The following is a 19,987-nucleotide window of genomic DNA, read 5'->3' as shown; positions in this document are numbered from 1 at the left end:
TGGACAGCCTTCACTCTAGTGCACGGTGCTGAGATCCTGAGCCATTGGAGGGATCACAGGCAGGTTATATGGGAAGCACCTTCAATGGTCCTGCGAGGGGACCCGGTTGGAGTAGGCTGTGAGGTGACGGACGGGTAATAATGGTGGCAAATTCATTCGTCTCTCGAGGGCACTCGTAGAGTAGGAATGTGGAATATGCGTGCAAAGGGGGGGGAGGGGAAACTGCTTCGAATGACTCACAGACGATGATTTGACTGGTCACATTACAGGTGGGAAACAAGTGGACAGAAAACCTTCTAAGAAAATGTTCATATACATCCGTAAGCCTAAATCATGTTATGAGGCTCCAGTGTTGTTACCTTACTCAAGGAGGCATGTAAATTTAGCGGAAGGGGTCCAAAGGAGGACAACAAAATTGCACCTGAAATAAGGGAGTTAGATTACAGGAGTTTAGCAATCATGGACCTGAACACAAACACACACACATCTTAAGCTGCGTGTGTGTGTGGTGTGTGGTGTATGTGTGTTTGTGTGTGTGTGATGTGTGTGTGTGTGTGATGTGTGTGTGTGTGTGTGTGTGTGGTGTGTGGTGTGTGTGTGTAAGTGTGTGTGTGTGTGTGTGTGTGTAAGTGTGTGTGTGTGAGTGTGGTTATTATTTGCGTGCTACAACGAGAGAGTTTGCACTCGTGTGCATATATACATAGGAGTAACATTATGGTATATATATATACAAGGTTAAGAGACGGGGTAGCACGAGCGCAGAACTCTGTCTCCCGTAACACAAATGGTAATCACATTCATGAAAGGAAAATATGCGGTCCGAGAGGCTATGGAATTACAGTGTTGAGTTCCTCAATAAATCTAACTCTATGGGCAAGGAACATGATCTCTAGAGATGGGATAAGCAGCCCACTTGTAGGGCATCACGATTAGTTGAGCAAGGAAAGTGTGGGAGTAAACGTGAAGAACAAGACAGGTGAGGTAGAGGTAGTAAAAGCAGAAAAGAAAACGAGAAATCCAATGAAGATCTTAAAAGAAGGGAGAGTTAAAGAAACGTGGCTCTGTGAGTATTGAAACTCCCGGACACAGAGATGGCAGTCGCAGGAGGCCATGGAATCACTGGCCGAGGATGGATGGCGACTCAGTGAACGACCCTTGTTAGGAAGGCTGGGGGAGCTGTGCCTGATATGGCTCAGCCCATCTGTTTGTCAAGTTAAGGAGCGTTCTCCCTCCCTCTTTGGCTCGTGAGATGGCGGAGAGAGAAAAAATGCCTGAACCGAACGTGACTCTCAACATATCAGACTCTAGAAGCACTCAGATTTGTGAAGGGTTCTTCCTCCAGCAGCCAGCGAGTGCCTCATTTTGGAATTAAAGTTATCTGGAGCCAATTACTCTGTCCTAAAATAATGTGTCATTTGACAATTGATATGTTTTTGTCATTCTTTAGAACACTCATCGACCGAGATGATTCCACCATACATCATCAGTCTTTGGCAAAGATCATGTTCAGTGCCTATGGATGCAGGCTTCACCCTACCTTTATCGTTGCTCAAAAGCATCACGGCGTCTCCCGCGTGCATCCAGTATACCTTTATTCACTCCGCACCATTCAGGGCCTCCGACTCTCACCTGTCACTCTCATAATACGTATACTTCTTCATCCTACTCCCGTACCCTCTCTCATCCCTGTCTTTGCCTGTGTCCATCTTCACCCCAGTGCCTTTTCTGTCCCTCTCCTCTCCCATCTGTGCCTTTTCTTGTCCATTTCTATCCTTACGAAAATCCTTACTGAGACACAATCCTTTCCTGTCTGCACACTTGTCACCACCTACCCCTCCCCTTCTTTTCCATCCACGCAATCTCTATCCTCAAGCCCCGTCTATTTCCTCATCTTCTCATCCTTGTCCAACCTCGATCCCAACCATTCCCATTCTTTCACCCTATACTCCTGCTCTCTCCTCCCCCCTCGCGCATTTCTCCCTCTACTCTACTACTCGCTCCGTCCCCTTTCTATTCTCCTACTCTTATTCTACTCACAGTCTCTTATTATCTATCATGTTTACCACTTTCTCGTCCTTTCCTTCCCTTGTCCCTCGTATCTATACTTCATTTCAATCCATCATACGCCGTCCACCTGTCATCTTCCTCGTTCCACGCCCCTCCGACGCTCTAAGACCTGGGACTCCATCGTCCTGTTCCATGTCCGTCGTCTGTATGAAATGCATCAGCGTTGTGAGGGGAGAGGTGAGTGACGCCCCACGGGGGAAGTAGCGGAATGAACTGTAAAGCCCCGCAAGGGAAGTAGTGGGCTGAGCAGTGAAGCCCCACGGAAGCAGTCGCGGGATGAACGGTGAAACCCACAGGGGAAGTAAGGAGATGAGGCGACATCCAGTGGGATGAACAGTGAAGCCTCACTGGAGAAATAATGAGGTAAGTGATGATCTCTACGTAACTACTAAGGGATCTGTGAGGGTAGAGGTACGGGAGCCTCACGAAGGAAGCGATGATGAGGGTGGTGGAACCTACCAGAACCACACCAAGGCGCGTGTTGAGTAATGCTGGAGTCTCGCGGTTGAATGAAAGAAGTCAATTTCAAAGCATCGTGAGGGAAGTATCGAGCGCGGTGGTGAATCCCAGCTGGAAGTGGTGAGATGAGAGATGCTGCTTCTCTGCCACAGCAGGCGAGTGAGTGCTGAAGCCACCCCCCACCAGCGAGCTAGAGATGACACTAGTGGAATAGGAGGAATATCATAGATGTAATGCCGGTTGCAATGGAGACCTCTGGTGATAATACTTACGAGCCTTGTGGATCGCTGAGGTGGATGGAATGAGAAGAAACTCTATGCAACATCAGAAAAGTAAAGGAGTGTAGCGGAGCAGATGTAGAGTGTGAATAGCAGTGAAGCCCCGGCGGAATCAAGGGATGGGAAGGGGGAGTTACCTGTAAGACGCAGTGTGAGAGGTAGTCAGGAGCATGATGATGCCTGAGTGCGGACATGGTGAGGGCAGTGGAGCGGCCTAGCGAGGATATAGGGAAAATTTATGGAACTCCGCAAGCCAGCGAAGTACTGACTGAAGTAGTAGGGAGTGCGCAGTGAGGGGACTGACCGGGCCCAGGGAGAGAACTAACGAGGATAGAGCGTAGGGCAACCGTGAGATAAAAGCTCCGAGGAAAGTAATTGGATGTGTAATGGAGACGTGCCTGGGTGAGCAATGAAGCGAGAGGTGAGGAAAGTAGTTAGGGGTGGTGGAGCCCCATAGGGGAAGATGTTGGGGGGAGTGGTACAGCAAAGCCACGTAGAAGATGTAGAGAGCGCAGTAGTCAAACCAAGTGGAGGAAGGGGTAATGAAAGTGGTAATACCTCGCGAACTTAAATTGTGTGGTGGGTGGTGGAGCGATGGACGACGGTAAGGAGGAAGCAGTGGAGCTACAGATGGAGAGAAATGGTGGGAGTAGTGGAGCTCGGAGACTTAAGCAGCGAAGGAATAGGTGGAGCCACATAAGGAAACTAGTAGGAGGTGTGTGAAGCAACCTGGTGAAGTACATAGCGAACTGGTGGAGTCTTATGCAAAAGATAATAGTGAGAGTGATGTGGAGGGCCGCTGGGGGAAATGGTAAGGGGAGTAATAGTCTCCTGTCTGGGAAGTAGCTCAAGAAATGAGGTAACCTTGTGGGGAAGAACAGTACGAGGACATACTGAATCCTTTAGGGAAAGTAGCAAAGAGAGTGCTGAGAACTGAAAGGAAAAGAAACGAAGAAAGTGAAGGTGCCCTGCTGAGGAAGGATTGCGGGAAAAGTAGTGATGCATCTCTGGGATCGCTGTTGGAAGGAAAGATGTATCCCGGTGAAAAAACACATGGTCCATTAACCCTATTTAGTAGGAGAATAAAATAAGTGACTTACAACCATGACTGGCGATCACTTTTCCATGTATGAAGGTACTTAAACGGTCGTAACACAAGGTTATCTTCCTTGCATGTTTCCTCACTGACAGGAGTACTTACACTATGTACTTAACAAGTGGCTTGAATTCATACACGCACAACGCAATAGGCCGGCAGTGTATAAACCATATGATTTTTGTTTGTGTCATCTACACTTTGGAAGGTCGATTATAAGTGACCGGAGCTAGTCCAGACGACAGCTGTCTTGATAACCAGAAGTTATCATCGGCTCACTTGGTGGAGGAAGCTGCCAAGGTTCTTGGTTACTGTATCTTCATCCTGGGTTATTACCCTCTCAGTTCTACCAAGCAATACTTTCCTGTCAGTCCAACAACATCGGATTTACGATCTGACTCACTCATGTTTATCCTCATCCTCAACTCCAGGCAACTCCTCCCTTATGCTTTACTCGCACGACAACAATATCTCACGTCGTACATCAGCTTTCTCCTGTATAATTCTTACTGCAGTCCAAAGTAGATCTGTCAGCTCTATTTTTTCGTTTTTGTCAAATCCTTATATGCTTGACGAGTGTCCTTGTTCTTATCAAAGCGTCTTAACTGTCTGATTCCTTTTTGGTACTACATCCATCTTTGTTTATCCTTTGTCTTTATTTTAGTTCTCTCATCTATCTATTCGCTGTTGTCTGAATCTGACATCAAGGACTCTCATATCACGTTCATTAGCCAGGCTCCACTGGGTGTCGTATCGCTTGTTGATGATATTCTCTATGATCATTACTACCACCACTAATGAACACACTGCTGCATCACTAAATGAGACATATTGTACCTCACTTGACATATTGATTAGAATGACTTACCCGAGTCCCTTCACGACTGACCACTGTTCATAACGTTCGGTTCTAGTTAATCAGTGGACCACTAGGGTGGTTTCCTATAACAGGAAGTGAGAATGGGAATATCGTGTATCGTCTGCCTTCTTTCAGTTCAAAACACAAGCGGTCAGAGATTTTGCTCTGTCTATAAGCCGTAAGTGACAAGGACTGTCGTAAATGCCTGCAAGAGAGAGATGTAAAACGGGAAATCCCCGGGGGAGTGACCTGGCAGGTGCTGACACAGTTTGAACAGCTCTTAATCCCCAGGCGCATTATACGTTATTATGACAGTAATGAACACAAGGTATTCTTCCTCTTCGGACCTCAGTTATACGACATTAGTCACATCCCAGTCAAGAGGTGTGTCTATTACTCGACCAGCGCCAGCAGGCAATCCTTCGAACCAACTGATGCTTAAACAAAGAATAAGTGGGTCATGCCTTGATATGCAAGATCTAAATCAACATGAAACAATGAAATGCCTTAGGCGAAGTCGTCCTAGTAAAATGCTAGAACATGTGGAGGTGGTACATATCACCATCTTTTTAAAAGGTTTACGATAAACAGTAAATGTTATTCTTCCCCTTGATATGTTCTGTACAGCCACTTGGTGATGATTATAGTGATACTCAATGCCTTTATGACGAGTGGGGTGTCTCCCCTACCCACACGTGCCATACGACGTCCAAATGATGGAAATCTCAAGGGCTACACGATAATACGTCAATGACGAGGAAATGACCAATACCGTTGTTTCTCTACATGTGTCCTACAGATTGTCCAGCTGATGGGGAGTATTGACGATTGTCTTTATGACAGGTAAAGTCTTTTCCTCCCAACAGATGTGCCACAGGTCGACCTGGTGATGGGGATGGGACTCAGCCCAAAGTCAGTGAGGGAAGGATCCGACGTCTTCTTCGAGTGCCGTGTTACGTCCAACCCCAAATTCTATAAAATAGTCTGGATACACGAGGTGAGTCTCCCACATCCTTTTCGTTTCGTTTCAGTGTGAACTTATCTGTTAACTGTTTGATCTTCTCATGAGGCACCGAAGTAAAAAAAAACAGTGAGTTTTTCTTAGCTTTCATCGAACAATAACTCATAAGCAAGTAGATACTGGATGGAGTTCATTTCAGTTTGTGAATGATAGTTCACAAACAATATACATGATTGACTAGTCGCAGTCGGCTGAGAGAAAAAAGAGAGAAAATATTGTACTGTCGAGAGATGTATTGACACATCAGATTTTCAGTAGCGTAACGAAAATATCAAGGATTACTTGTTATAGATTTCAAGAACCATATAAATGTCCATGATTTTTCTAAAACCTTCAAGTTAACACGTAGAGGAGCTGGTGTTTTGAAACGAATGAAAAATCCGATATCAAATCGACCACGACATTCATCCTTGACCAGAACTCACACACACACACAAAAAAAATAGGTAAATGTATATTGCTCCTGTTTTTTTATGAGGCTCTTTCATTACGTCATTAGCAACATCACATAAACAGAAGCATTAGAGTATCATGATAGACGGTGCGAGAAAATCACTGTGTATTTCCTCTTCTACGAGCTACGTTAAACAAACAGAAGTCCCTTATATTTATTCCCATCAAGCGCTGTCCGTCCCTGGGAACAAATGACAGCTTTACTCAATACATCCTTGAAAAAGAAAAAGTAAATCTGGGAGTACAACGGGTACTGCTTCAGTAAATGTTCTCTCTCTCTCTCTCTCTCTCTCTCTCTCTCTCTCTCTCTCTCTCTCTCTCTCTCTCTCTCTCTCTCTCTCTCTCTCTCTCTCTCTCTCTAAAAAGGAACGAAGAAAATAAAACTTGAAATACTTTCGGAAAAATCTCCCGCTAAGTTTCCGACTCCCGAAGAATAATGAAAGTGACTTACATAAGCCAGTGCCGTACATTTACGTTCCCCAGCCTTGTGTCCTTCCATTCTGTATACAAGAAATGTGGCCAGTGTTACAGTTGTTGCTTCATTTCCTGATGACGGTAAGCACCATATATATATATATATATATATATATATATATATATATATATATATATAGTGCCATATATATAGTGCCATATATATAGTGCATAGTGCCATTGTACAAAGGCAAAGGGGATAAGAGTGAGTGCTCAAATTACAGAGGTATAAGTTTGTTGAGTATTCCTGGTAAATTATATGGGAGGGTATTGATTGAGAGGGTGAAGGCATGTACAGAGCATCAGATTGGGGAAGAGCAGTGCGGTTTCAGAAGTGGTAGAGGATGTGTGGATCAGGTGTTTGTTTTGAAGAATGTATGTGAGAAATACTTAGAAAAGCAAATGGATTTGTATGTAGCATTTATGGATCTGGAGAAGGCATATGATAGAGTTGATAGAGATGCTCTGTGGAAGGTATTAAGAATATATGGTGTGGGAGGCAAGTTGTTAGAAGCAGTGAAAAGTTTTTATCGAGGATGTAAGGCATGTGTACGTGTAGGAAGAGAGGAAAGTGATTGGTTCTCAGTGAATGTAGGTTTGCGGCAGGGGTGTGTGATGTCTCCATGGTTGTTTAATTTGTTTATGGATGGGGTTGTAAGGGAGGTAAATGCAAGAGTCCTGGAAAGAGGGGCAAGTATGAAGTCTGTTGGGGATGAGAGAGCTTGGGAAGTGAGTCAGTTGTTGTTCGCTGATGATACAGCGCTGGTGGCTGATTCATGTGAGAAACTGCAGAAGCTGGTGACTGAGTTTGGTAAAGTGTGTGGAAGAAGAAAGTTGAGAGTAAATGTGAATAAGAGCAAGGTTATTAGGTACAGTAGGGGTGAGGGTCAAGTCAATTGGGAGGTGAGTTTGAATGGAGAAAAACTGGAGGAAGTGAAGTGTTTTAGATATCTGGGAGTGGATCTGTCAGCGGATGGAACCATGGAAGCGGAAGTGGATCATAGGGTGGGGGAGGGGGCGAAAATTTTGGGAGCCTTAAAAAATGTGTGGAAGTCGAGAACATTATCTCGGAAAGCAAAAATGGGTATGTTTGAGGGAATAGTGGTTCCAACAATGTTGTATGGTTGCGAGGCGTGGGCTATGGATAGAGATGTGCGCAGGAGGATGGATGTGCTGGAAATGAGATGTTTGAGGACAATGTGTGGTGTGAGGTGGTTTGATCGAGTAAGTAACGTAAGGGTAAGAGAGATGTGTGGAAATAAAAAGAGCGTGGTTGAGAGAGCAGAAGAGGGTGTTTTGAAATGGTTTGGGCACATGGAGAGAATGAGTGAGGAGAGATTGACCAAGAGGATATATGTGTCGGAGGTGGAGGGAACGAGGAGAAGAGGGAGACCAAATTGGAGGTGGAAAGATGGAGTGAAAAAGATTTTGTGTGATCGGGGCCTGAACATGCAGGAGGGTGAAAGGAGGGCAAGAAATAGAGTGAATTGGAGTCATGTGGTATACAGGGGTTGACGTGCTGTCAGTGGATTGAAGCAAGGCATGTGAAGCGTCTGGGGTAAACCATGGAAAGCTGTGTAGGTATGTATATTTGCGTGTGTGGACGTGTGTATGTACATGTGTATGGGGGGGGGGGGGTTGGGCCATTTCTTTCGTCTGTTTCCTTGCGCTACCTCGCAAACGCGGGAGACAGCGACAAAGTATAAAAAAAAAAAAAAAAAAAAAAAAAATATATATATATATATATATATATATATATATATATATATATATATATATATTCCAACTTGATATATCCTACGGAGGGAAAGGTCACTAATCCACAATCATGTGACACAGGACCCCAGACCTGCGATGGTAACCGGTGTGTGATAACAAGTGGTTCTGACCTGCATATATGATCCAGTGTTTCATTACAGGTGGCACTAGACCTGTGTATATGATCTGGTGTTTAATCACAAGTGACTTTGATGTTTGATGACATGAAACTACCAGCCCGTGCACATGACTCAGTGTTTGATTAGACGTGGCTTCAGCCCGATGCAGATGTCCAGTAAAGCGATCCTAAATAGTCTACGTCGCAAGGACACGAGGACATAACGAATGCGTTGACGCTAAATAGGGCTTAATACAGAGAAAATGAAAACATTACGAAGGTTTATGCTGTGCGTTACACACACACACACACACACACACACACACACACACACACACACACACACACACACACACACACACACAAACAAACATTATACTTGTCTTTAAGAAATTAGACTGCGAAGAAGCGTTGAAGTACATACAGGTCTCCCTGAGGAGTGTGGCCTGTGAAGTACTGGAAAACAAACATAACAAGAAAGCGAATGAAGGACGTCCTCGAGAGGAGAAAGTATCCAAGTGAGAAACAATTATGGTTTTTAGGGTGTGATCCAAACCTAATCTTTAGATTTCTGTGAGAGATTGAACCTTATCTAAGATCAAAGAGAAGGCTAGGTGGATCGTCTGTAAGTGGACTGCCAGGCAGAAATAAGGGGTAGACTTCTTTAGTGATCAGAAGGTTATCGCGGTGCAACAGGAAGAAAGGACACATGTCAGAGGAGTCTTTTAGAGACTGCTGGTCACCGGGATGGTACCGCAGGGCCTATTTCTGGGACCTCTACCGAACGTCATCTTTGCAAGTGACTTGAACACGTTTACGGATGACACATAAGGTCATGAGGGAAATGAAAAGTGAGGAGGATTTCTGTAACTTACACGGGAATCTATACCGAAAAGTTAGTTCGCTGCATGTTTGATGGAAACATACCTCAATAAATGCACAGTAATGAGGATGGAACTCGGTGAAAGATGGCTGGCATTCATATACAGCTGCAACTTAATCGATTTTTAGATGGCTGGCATTCATATACAGCTGCAACTTAATCGATATTTTTCTTTCCCCAGAAGCATGCGTAATCAGCGAGTTTCTCTGCACCTCCGCTAAGTCCCAGTTTGGTCGCGTAAGGGAAGAACACACACTCGTTAATCAAACATTCTCGCCATCAACGATTGCGACGATGTAGTGCCAATTATCGGGATTTCAGGAGGGCATTATTCCTCACCAGTTTGTCATGAGATTATAATCAACGGCTCCATTACCTTAAGTTGCCATTTCACCTCAGTTCTCTGGCTTAATGCAGACTGGACTCCAATAAACGCACAGGAATAAGCACCAGGAATGAGATTAATTACCTAACCTAACGTTCCTGGGGATTATCATATACTATACGTTAACAAATACAGCATTTTTCTAAAGGTTAGGTTAGTAGGTAGGTAAGTAAAGAAGTTTCTACGTCAGAAGATCACATGTTAGTACAAAAACAGGTCAGTATACACGTAAGCAGGTCAGTAGGAAATCAGAACTAGTAGTTTGGAAGGTGGAACTTTTAGTACTTACGTAGACAAGGTGAGTGGGTAGGTGGGTAAGGCCTTGAGTGAGTAATGTTGTAAAGAGGGATGTACGTATGTAGACATGAGAAGAGATACGAAAAGTGGTTACAAATGGTTGTTGGAAAGTAGATCATAGACTCAAAATGATGATGTGCAAATTAGAAGGTACAATTATATGTACAGTTGAGGAAACAAAAGTATAAGACATACTGTACAGAGAAACAAAAAACTGGTAGCTAGTAAGCGTGGAAGTGACATTTCTTTGGTCTCACAAAATGAAGTTTGGAGTCTCCAATAGTAATTAGACTATATGTCCGTCTCAGACTTCAATTTCATTTTAATTTAGTGTGACAATGCTTCAGAGGAAAACAAAGAGCGGTATCAATTTTGGAGTCAAAAGGTCAAAGGTCAAGGTCACCGCTACACGCTTTAAGTTGATTTTAAGAGATGATTAAGATCCCGCAAAAAAATGAAGTTTGTAATCAGCTTTTTCCTCCGTCCGCCCTATCATTCCCTCTGCCTGTCCGTACGTCCGTGCACCCGTCCATCTGTCCGTCTGATGGCTGGACCGTCTGTATAAACCGATCACAATTTAGTTTCCACAAGATAACTACATAACCCACTTTTCTATTGCATTAAAGCGTGGTATGATGAGGGAAAACAAAGAGCGCTTTTGATTAAGGGGTGGTTAAAAGGCAGAAAGTCAAGATCGCTGCTGCATGTTGCGCTGATTTTAGAAGTGATTCAGTTTATGTAAAGTGATAAAGTAATTCGACTTCGGAAGGGGCAGGGGTGTCATTCATCAACCCTTAGCCCAGCGGTCTTCTTTAGGGCAGTAAAAAGAACCTTTACTGATATTCAGGTCAAAAGATCAAAGGCCAAAGTCACTGCTTCATTTGCCCGTCGCCAATTTAGTGTCTAAAGGAAAAAACTGCAAAATCTACTTTCCTGTCTCGTCAAAGTTTGGGAATAATGATGCTCTAGTGGATATTTATCTTCTCCACAGTAACTTCAGCTCTATCTGATGGATTACGTAAAATTCAGACATGACACGTGGCTTACTTTTGGGATGAGGGAAAAAAAGAATTTAGTCTAAAAGTTTAAAAGTTCAAAGGTGGAGGTCCCTGCCGCGCACTTGTAGATTAATTAGTCTTCGCTCATTAGCCTCAGTCCCTCCGGATGGATTTCATCTAAATTTGGCAACGTGTCTTCCCCACCGGGCAAGGCAGGTCAGAATTCATTTCGAGAAGTCAGGAGTTCAAAGGTCAAGTTCACTGCCTCTGATGACCGTTTTGCAACGAAATTTGTCACTGCTCCATCCAGCATGGTATGCTGTCTCTCACAGCTGAACCACAATATAGGCAGTATAAGATAAAAAAAAAAAAAAACGTATCTTGCAGTTAGTGTGGTTCTTAAAGATCGATTTCCACCAGTGGCTTACAAGTTTCATGCAACTTATCCCTGGAGTCGAGAAACACTTGTAAATAAGAAAGGTCCCCTGAGGTAGTTGCACTAGACAAAATCTCTATGTATGAAGGTGCCAAAGACTGGTTGGTCATGACACGTAAATAATTATTTAGCCTGATGCTTCAGGTATATAATCGTGGTCTGGTTCGACCGTTGGTGCTTCTGGCGACTACTCATTCCGTCACGTAATGACAATGACTGGTGACTCACTCGAGAGTGACTGGTGAGTTGTTGGGATTGGCTAAAGATCAAATGAGAGAGGATGGTGACCTATGGGGAGCACGGTGGAACGGCATGACGAGGACGCAGGCGTCGCGCTGAGAATGGCTCGTGAGCTGATGAGCGAACGCTACCCCCGTGTGAAAGAGGTTCACGACCTACTGAGGGTCGTTAGCGACTTGATAAAATCGGCTTAAGAACTGGCGGTGGCCCGTGATGACGTGGAGAGAGCGAGCACCTAATGGCCTGCTGCAAACGAGCAGCTGATGACCTGATGAATCCAGCAAGTGCCACGGCAGAAGCTGCCACACACCACCAACACAAGTGTGGTTCAAGACTCAACCACCGTAGAGCGAGCCAATTCAAAAACACTAAACCATCTATGACGTGATCATAGTTTCAGACACAAAGAATCACCTGACCAGAGAATATACGTAACCTGAACTACCATGACGTATGATATAGACCAACAAGAGCCTGATGTTGGGAAAATTGACCTACAAGATTAGATTTATCACCCGGTGACATACCAAACAACAGTTGTTCTAAAACAGTGAGGCCCCATATATAAATATATAATATATATATATATATATATATATATATATATATATATATATATATATATATATATATATATATATATGCTTCGCGTATCCGTGAACTTTGTCACGTGCAGAAAAACACATTTATCAAATCATGACATGTCATTTAACGACATATTGTCACACATGCAACATTTTGTCACGTAATTGGTCATTCAATTACCGACAACCTTTCTGTTTCATTTGCAACAGATATCAAACTAAAGGACTTACGTATACAACAAATATCAATTAGCGCATCACATCGGCAGTAGGCACTGCAGACCACGTTGTCACATATACATCTATTATCAACAAATTTGATTATTTTCACCGCTGAATTTTGAGATCGTTGATGGAACAAACAATACATATATATGTACATATATATATATATATATATATATATATATATATATATATATATATATATATATATATATATATATATATATATATATATATATTGCGTTAGTGACGAGTGGAATTCGAAATTATATTGTGACAAAAACATTAACCCCCTGTATATAATAATTCAGAGCATGCAAGTGGATTTATAGAATGTTTATATTGAAAACGTCGAAACGTTTTGCGTGAACTAAGCCGAAGGCAAATTTAATTGTTGTTCTGCTTATTCAAACAATTATTTTTTCTTTAATTTGCTGATTTGATTTAGGACTCCCTAAAATTCCGATCTCTTTTCCGCCACATGTAACGCAAATCGATAACTTTGCGAAATGTTTGTTTTCAGTGACATGTCACAGAATCCAAAACTGATCGATTCTTACAACCTTTGATTTCCCGACTCATCATTTCTGTGGATTTTCTTCGTGATCACACTGATTTTCCCATCCATCACATTCTTTATGAAACTCTGTCATTTGTAAAGCATTCTTGATGAAACGAATTTTGGCACAGATCGGCTTCATAAAGAATTCGTTTAGAGATTTGTATGTAGCGTGACGCCTGCGTCTTTTTAAAAATCGAGTAAGTTGACAGGACTACATCCCAAGCAACCAACCAACCAACCAAGAGCAACACGTTAACCCAATTTCCAGCACTGTTGATAGAGGCACATGTATCACTCAACATACCTGGAAGGGATGTGTACTGGAAAGCGAGTCACATATGTCAATACAGACTTTTAAGGGCGCTTCGATCTCTAGTGAGATCCAACGAATTTGAAAGGACAAGGAAAAAAGAGTTGGGGGGGAAACCTCTTCAAAGCGGAAAGTACTTGAGAGACAGCGGTGGTGGCTATACTACTGGAAGTTATAAAAGATTTTTGTTGTTGCTGTTGTTGTTGAAGGCTTCAGTCAATAACAAAAAAAAAAAAGCCCACATCAAGTAAGGATGCAGAGGTAGAACCACCCCAGATGTGAGAGCAGTACTCCATACAAGGACGGATCAATCCCTAGAATAAACGAGAGCAACTGTTCAGAAGAGAAGAAGTTTAGACAATTAAACAGGACATCCAGTTTCTTAAGAGCCAGACTTAGCTATTCCTGTATTGTAGGGTTCCCAAGAAAGAGTGGATGTCACAGCAATACCAAGTATCTTCATGATGGCCATATTTCCCAACAGTTCGGAAAACATTGGTAACACATTCTAACAATACGCAGAGGGAGGAAGATACACGAGCAGTGAGGAGTACCCTCTCATGCATGACCGTAGTATACACACTTTATGTTACCTCAGGACAGCCACACCTCCCGACAGGTGAACCAAGTCTCTCACACACCGGTGGCTACACTCTCCGGGGATCTGAAGTGGCGCATGCACCCTCCACCAGCAGCTGTGGTTACATCCCTCACAGCCAGGAGCAGTGGTCACATCTGGTGACAGTCAGCTTTGGTGTACGTATTTTCGAACAGTTACTATGAAGAGGAAACGCAAAAAATAATATCTGTTCTCAGCAGAGTTTTAAATATGTATATATATATATATATATATATATATATATATATATATATATATATATATATATATATATATATATTATTTCATTTTTATTTATTTTGCTTTGTCGCTGTCTCCCGCGTTAGCGATGTAGCGCAAGGAAACAGACGAAAGAATGGCCCAACCCACCCACATAAACATGTATATACATACACGTCCACACACGCAAATATACATACCTATACATCTCAATTTATACATATATATACACACACAGACATATACATATATACACATGTACATAATTCATACTGTCTGCCTTTGTTTATTCCCATCGCCACTCCGCCACACATGTAATAACAACCCCCTCCCCCTCATGTGTGCGAGGTAGCGCTAGGAAAAGACAACAAAGGCCCCATTCGTTCACACTCAATCTCCAGCTGCCACGTAATAATACATATATATATATATATATATATATATATATATATATATATATATATATATATATATATATATATATATATATATATATATATATATATATAATGTATGCAACATATAGAAAAGATATGTATCAAATCATGCAACACCATTTACCAACAAACTGTCATATATGCAACATTTGTCAACTAATTGATCATTCACTTATCGACAAGCTCTTTAATTCACTTGCATCAGATATCAAACCAAACGACCTTATATATATATATATATATATATATATATATATATATATATATATATATATATATATATATATATATATATATATATGTATGTCAATTTGTGTGCCACAGTGGCCGTTAGCGCAACAGACCACTTTGGTGCACGTACATAAATTCTCTTCAATGTGCCACACTACCTATTAGCCAGAAGCAGCGGTAGCCACACTTCGTGACAGTCAGCTTTACTGGTTGCATTTACTGACGATCAGGATCGTTGGCTGGACACCTTGACGACCTACAATGATTACATCTGTGGCCAGAATAACCAGACCCTCCGACAGCAATGGAGACCCCGAAACCCAGACAGAGTTCTGACACAAGTGAGGGATGGGATGAAGCTATGTACTACGCAACTGTTTCATCATTCTACCACATACCAGGTGGTCATTTGAGGCAAGACATTCTGATGACTTTCTTGAATGGTCACGTCAGAGGGCAGCAAGACTGCATGAAATAGTAAGAATATTCTCCTTCTAGCGAAAGTTATGATGGTTCAAAGTGGAACTGAGCATCTGATACTGAGTCTATGTTCATTCACCCTGCTGCTAGAGATAACACACACACACACACACACACACACACACACACACACACACACACACACACACACATGCATATTGTAACGGCTGCCATAACCCCTCACTGTAATACTTCTGCCACCCCTCTCCTTCCTCTCCCTTCGTTTCTCACTGTGCATTTGTATAATCGCCAACTTATATATTCTTCCCCAGTCTGCATAGCAGCAGCAGCAGCCTCACCTTTACCTTTCTCATTTCTTCCTAGGTAGCCATCTTCTCTCTCTGCTTAACCCATACATAGGATAATGGCTTTCAGTCCACAAACATATGGTCTCGCTGTCTCACACATTACACTTGATGTCATGTAACCCCTTTTACGGAGCCCCTGCCGCTTCAAGGGTGTGTTATAGTGAGTGGCAGGGATATGAAGACACTCGTCTGGAGTGGGACGTTCTTTGAAGAGACTATACTGCCAGAGGTAAAGCCTACGTCTGCATGAGATTACACAACGAGTGAAAAGTCACCTTTGGTGAGGCTGTATCACAGGGAGTACAGCCTGTCCAAGAACTTTTCACTCCAAGGGAGTCCATCATTCCTCTGCTATTGGAGATGGTGACGCAGCCTTGGGGCATAGGAGCCTTTAGACAGGAGGGTCTCGGGTATTCATAAATGAAATGAATATATTATAACTTACCTCACCTTCCTGATCCAGGAGTACCTTCTATCCTTTCATACGAATAATGTATACATTCATACATACACATGTATGACTCCGTGTACTTCTACGTTGGTGGAAAAAGTACAAAGGGTATCCAACCCCAGTGAAATAAGATGAACAAAATCTTTCTAGAAAGTATTACAACGCTTCATGACTGACTGTCCACTATAGATGTTGCACTGATCTGGCAAGATGATTCTGCCCACCATTGATCATAAACTTACGAAGACATAAACACATTTTCTGTAAATGACCAAGTGTCACAGCCTTTCATTTTCAACCCTCCTATCCTCGTGTCACACATGATTTAGTATCACTTCCTTGCTCCTACATGACTTCAAAACTTCCACGTCCAACCATTCCTATTGCCACGATAGCCTGCACTATCCCATCCAACCTGGAGAATCGTGTCTTCACTCGTATTCCACCTTCCCTTCCCAGTCTCATCTACAGAAGGGCCCGATCACAGACACTAACTTCGGTGATAGTATCTAGTTTTGCTCATCGTGTTTTGTTTTCTTTCTTTCTATGTTAGCTGAGACGGCATGGGCAACTGAAGCCCTAATCGAGGCCATCTCATATATCTATATATCCTAACCTGAGTTACGAACCCAGCCTATCTATCACTTGACTGTAGGTAGACTAACTGCCATGACCAAGCTTCGAACCAGTACGATCGATCCTGGGCGGGCGGCTCGGTAATGCCTAAGTTTCGGAAACAGTGACCGCCACACCACGAAGGTCCCTGATTCGCATCTCACAATCACCCTATTTCAAGTCTCCACTTCCGTGTTTCCCCATTAACTGATGTTCTTAGATAGCCATGGGCCAATAACCAAACTAGAGTTTGGTGCGCGATGTTGACTTCCTTAGGATGCGGTGAGATGCGAGTCATGTTCGCTGTTCACTGAATGTCCGAATCTGGTTCGGGTTATGATTTCATATCGTATGATATCACTCGCGGTGCACATGATAACAAGCTCCTCCTAGCGAACTGAAAGTACTCACTATTTTTCCCAAACGATAGAATACGATGTACTATCTTTTCTCTCTTTTACTAAGCGTAGACGGAGGTGATATTGAGGACTGTGCTGGCCTGTGTAGTCTCACGCTACCCTTAAACATGAGTCAATTTTTGTGCCTTAGAACAATGGTTGTCTGTAGCATAAACTGGATATATATATATATATATATATATATATATATATATATATATATATATATATATATATATATATATATATATATATATATATTACGTATACCTATTTCTATATTCCGAATAGACTTTTCACCTGGAGTTTTACGTAAGACTCCGTCCTGTGTGTCTGGTCTACAAAACTGACAGAGCGCTTCAATTTACCCAACGCCCTTTTACCTGCTGGAAGCTTGTATCCGTAAAGACAGTGATCAAAATAAAAAAGAGAAAAAAAAAGAAAAGAAAACTGAGAGTATATTGTTAAGGGCAGACTTAAAACTCTGCAGTGTTTTTACCCCTCAGGGCTCCGTGATCCAGCACAACGTGTCTGGGGGCGTGATAGTCTCCAACCAGACTCTGGTTCTGCAGAAGGTGGGGAAGGATCGTACCGGCCGCTACTACTGCAGGGCCACCAACCTGCACGGTGAGGGAGTCTCCACACCCATCACCATCACTATCATGTGTAAGTAAGACTTTACCACAAGGAGTGTGTCTGGTTATAGATCTTGCGTTTACAGGAACTATATTGATACTTGAAACGACTCATTTTATATTTCTCTAAACAATGATTATAATACATACATTATAAATATATATATATTTTTTCTTTCTTTTAAACTATTCGCCATTTCCCGCGTTAGCGAGGTAGCGTTAAGAACAGAGGACTGGACCTTTTTTGGAATATCCTCACCTGGCCCCCTCTGTTCCTTCTTTTGGAAATTTAAAAAAAAAAACGAGAGGGGAGGATTTCCAGCCCCCCGCTCCCTCCCCTTTTAGTCGCCTTCTACGACACGCAGGGAATACGTGGGAAGTATTCTTAATCCCCTATCCCCAGGGATATATATATATATATATATATATATATATATATATATATATATATATATATATATATATATATATATATATATATATATATATATATAAATATCCACCATAACAAATGTGCAAATTAGGATGGCGAGTATACACATGGTAGAACTTCTGAGTTTTATTCCTCTAACGTATCAGCTTGTCCAGAATCTTTCTTTGGAGACACTGAGCAAGATACGAAGATGCAAGTCCTCACATCCCTGCAAGAGAGTGTGACCTCGTCTGACGCCGCTCCTCGTTCCTTTTTCTCGAGCGGACGTGTTTCACATTCCTATGCCGAGTTTCCCCTGTTTTCTGTGACAGCCATTTTTGCCGGCCTAACAGATAAAGCCTTCACGACCGTTTATAACTTCACCCGCGCATATGTAGTCAGCTTCCACGGATTTTCTAACCCACTTGCTTGAGAAAGCAAATAAGAAAAGCCGTGGAAGCTCCTTATATATGTGTGCGGATGAAGTAATAAACAGTCGAGTAGGCTTTATACACTGGACCGGACCAGCAGCAAAACGGTGGTCACAGAGAGCCAGGCATCACGGCAGAGCAATGTGAAACCCGGGGATATATATGCACACAGGAGGGACTTTCTCTGGCCATGTCAGCGGACAGGCTCTGTCATCGGGCAGAGTTGGTCAGGTAACCACCCGACCTCAAAGTCCCAAGTGCCGCCAAGAAAGGCACCAGTGCATAGATCGTCCAGGCCGGTTCCCCTGAGGTTCTGGAGATGCTCCTCCAACCGGTGTCACACTGAGGTGGCCACACGAGTAGGGGGCCGTGTTGTGCCACGGTGTGTGATCTATGTACACAACACAAGACACATTAACGCTAGTCTGGTCCCCCAGTCGGACACACGGAACGGCCCGCCTAAAGGCGAGGGCCCTGTAGCCTACTGTGGTACGACAATCATCAACAACAACATGAGGATATATAGACTTGTATGCGTCTTCGTATCTTGGTCATTTTCACTGAAGAAGGCTTCTCCCTAGCCGAAAAGATGGAAGGATAAAACTTAGAATTTCTCCCCTGTCTTTAACCACCATTCCAACACACACACACACACACACACACACACACACACACACACACACGCATATATATATATATATATATATATATATATATATATATATATATATATATATATATATATATATATATATATATATATATTTTTTTTTTTTTTTTTTTTTTTTTTTTTTTATACTTTGTCGCTGTCTCCCGCGTTTGCGAGGTAGCGCAAGGAAACAGACGAAAGAAATGGCCCAACCCCCCCCCATACACATGTACATACACACGTCCACACACGCAAATATACATACCTACACAGCTTTCCATGGTTTACCCCAGACGTTTCACATGCCTTGATTCAATCCACTGACAGCACGTCAACCCCTGTATACCACATCGCTCCAATTCACTCTATTCCTTGCCCTCCTTTCACCCTCCTGCATGTTCAGGCCCCGATCACACAAAATCCTTTTCACTCCATCTTTCCACCTCCAATTTGGTCTCCCTCTTCTCCTCGTTCCCTCCACCTCCGACACATATATCCTCTTGGTCAATCTTTCCTCACTCATTCTCTCCATGTGCCCAAACCACTTCAAAACACCCTCTTCTGCTCTCTCAACCACGCTCTTTTTATTTCCACACATC

General features: G+C 42.7%; 1 protein-coding gene across 1 annotated transcript in view; it reads left to right on the top strand.

Moving 5' to 3' along the window:
- LOC139764464 (hemicentin-1-like) overlaps window positions 1-19,987 on the top strand; it is a 253,923-nt gene that overhangs the window by 212,337 nt on the left and 21,599 nt on the right. Inside the window, exons 9-10 of the mRNA XM_071691018.1 lie at window positions 5,626-5,756; window positions 17,768-17,927. Coding sequence (XP_071547119.1) covers window positions 5,626-5,756; window positions 17,768-17,927 — 291 coding nt within the window. The remainder of the gene's footprint in view (window positions 1-5,625; window positions 5,757-17,767; window positions 17,928-19,987) is intronic.

This window comes from Panulirus ornatus, chromosome 4, assembly GCF_036320965.1.
Source record: "Panulirus ornatus isolate Po-2019 chromosome 4, ASM3632096v1, whole genome shotgun sequence".
NCBI classification, from domain to species: domain Eukaryota; kingdom Metazoa; phylum Arthropoda; class Malacostraca; order Decapoda; family Palinuridae; genus Panulirus; species Panulirus ornatus.
This window is presented reverse-complemented; position numbering and strand designations above follow the sequence as displayed.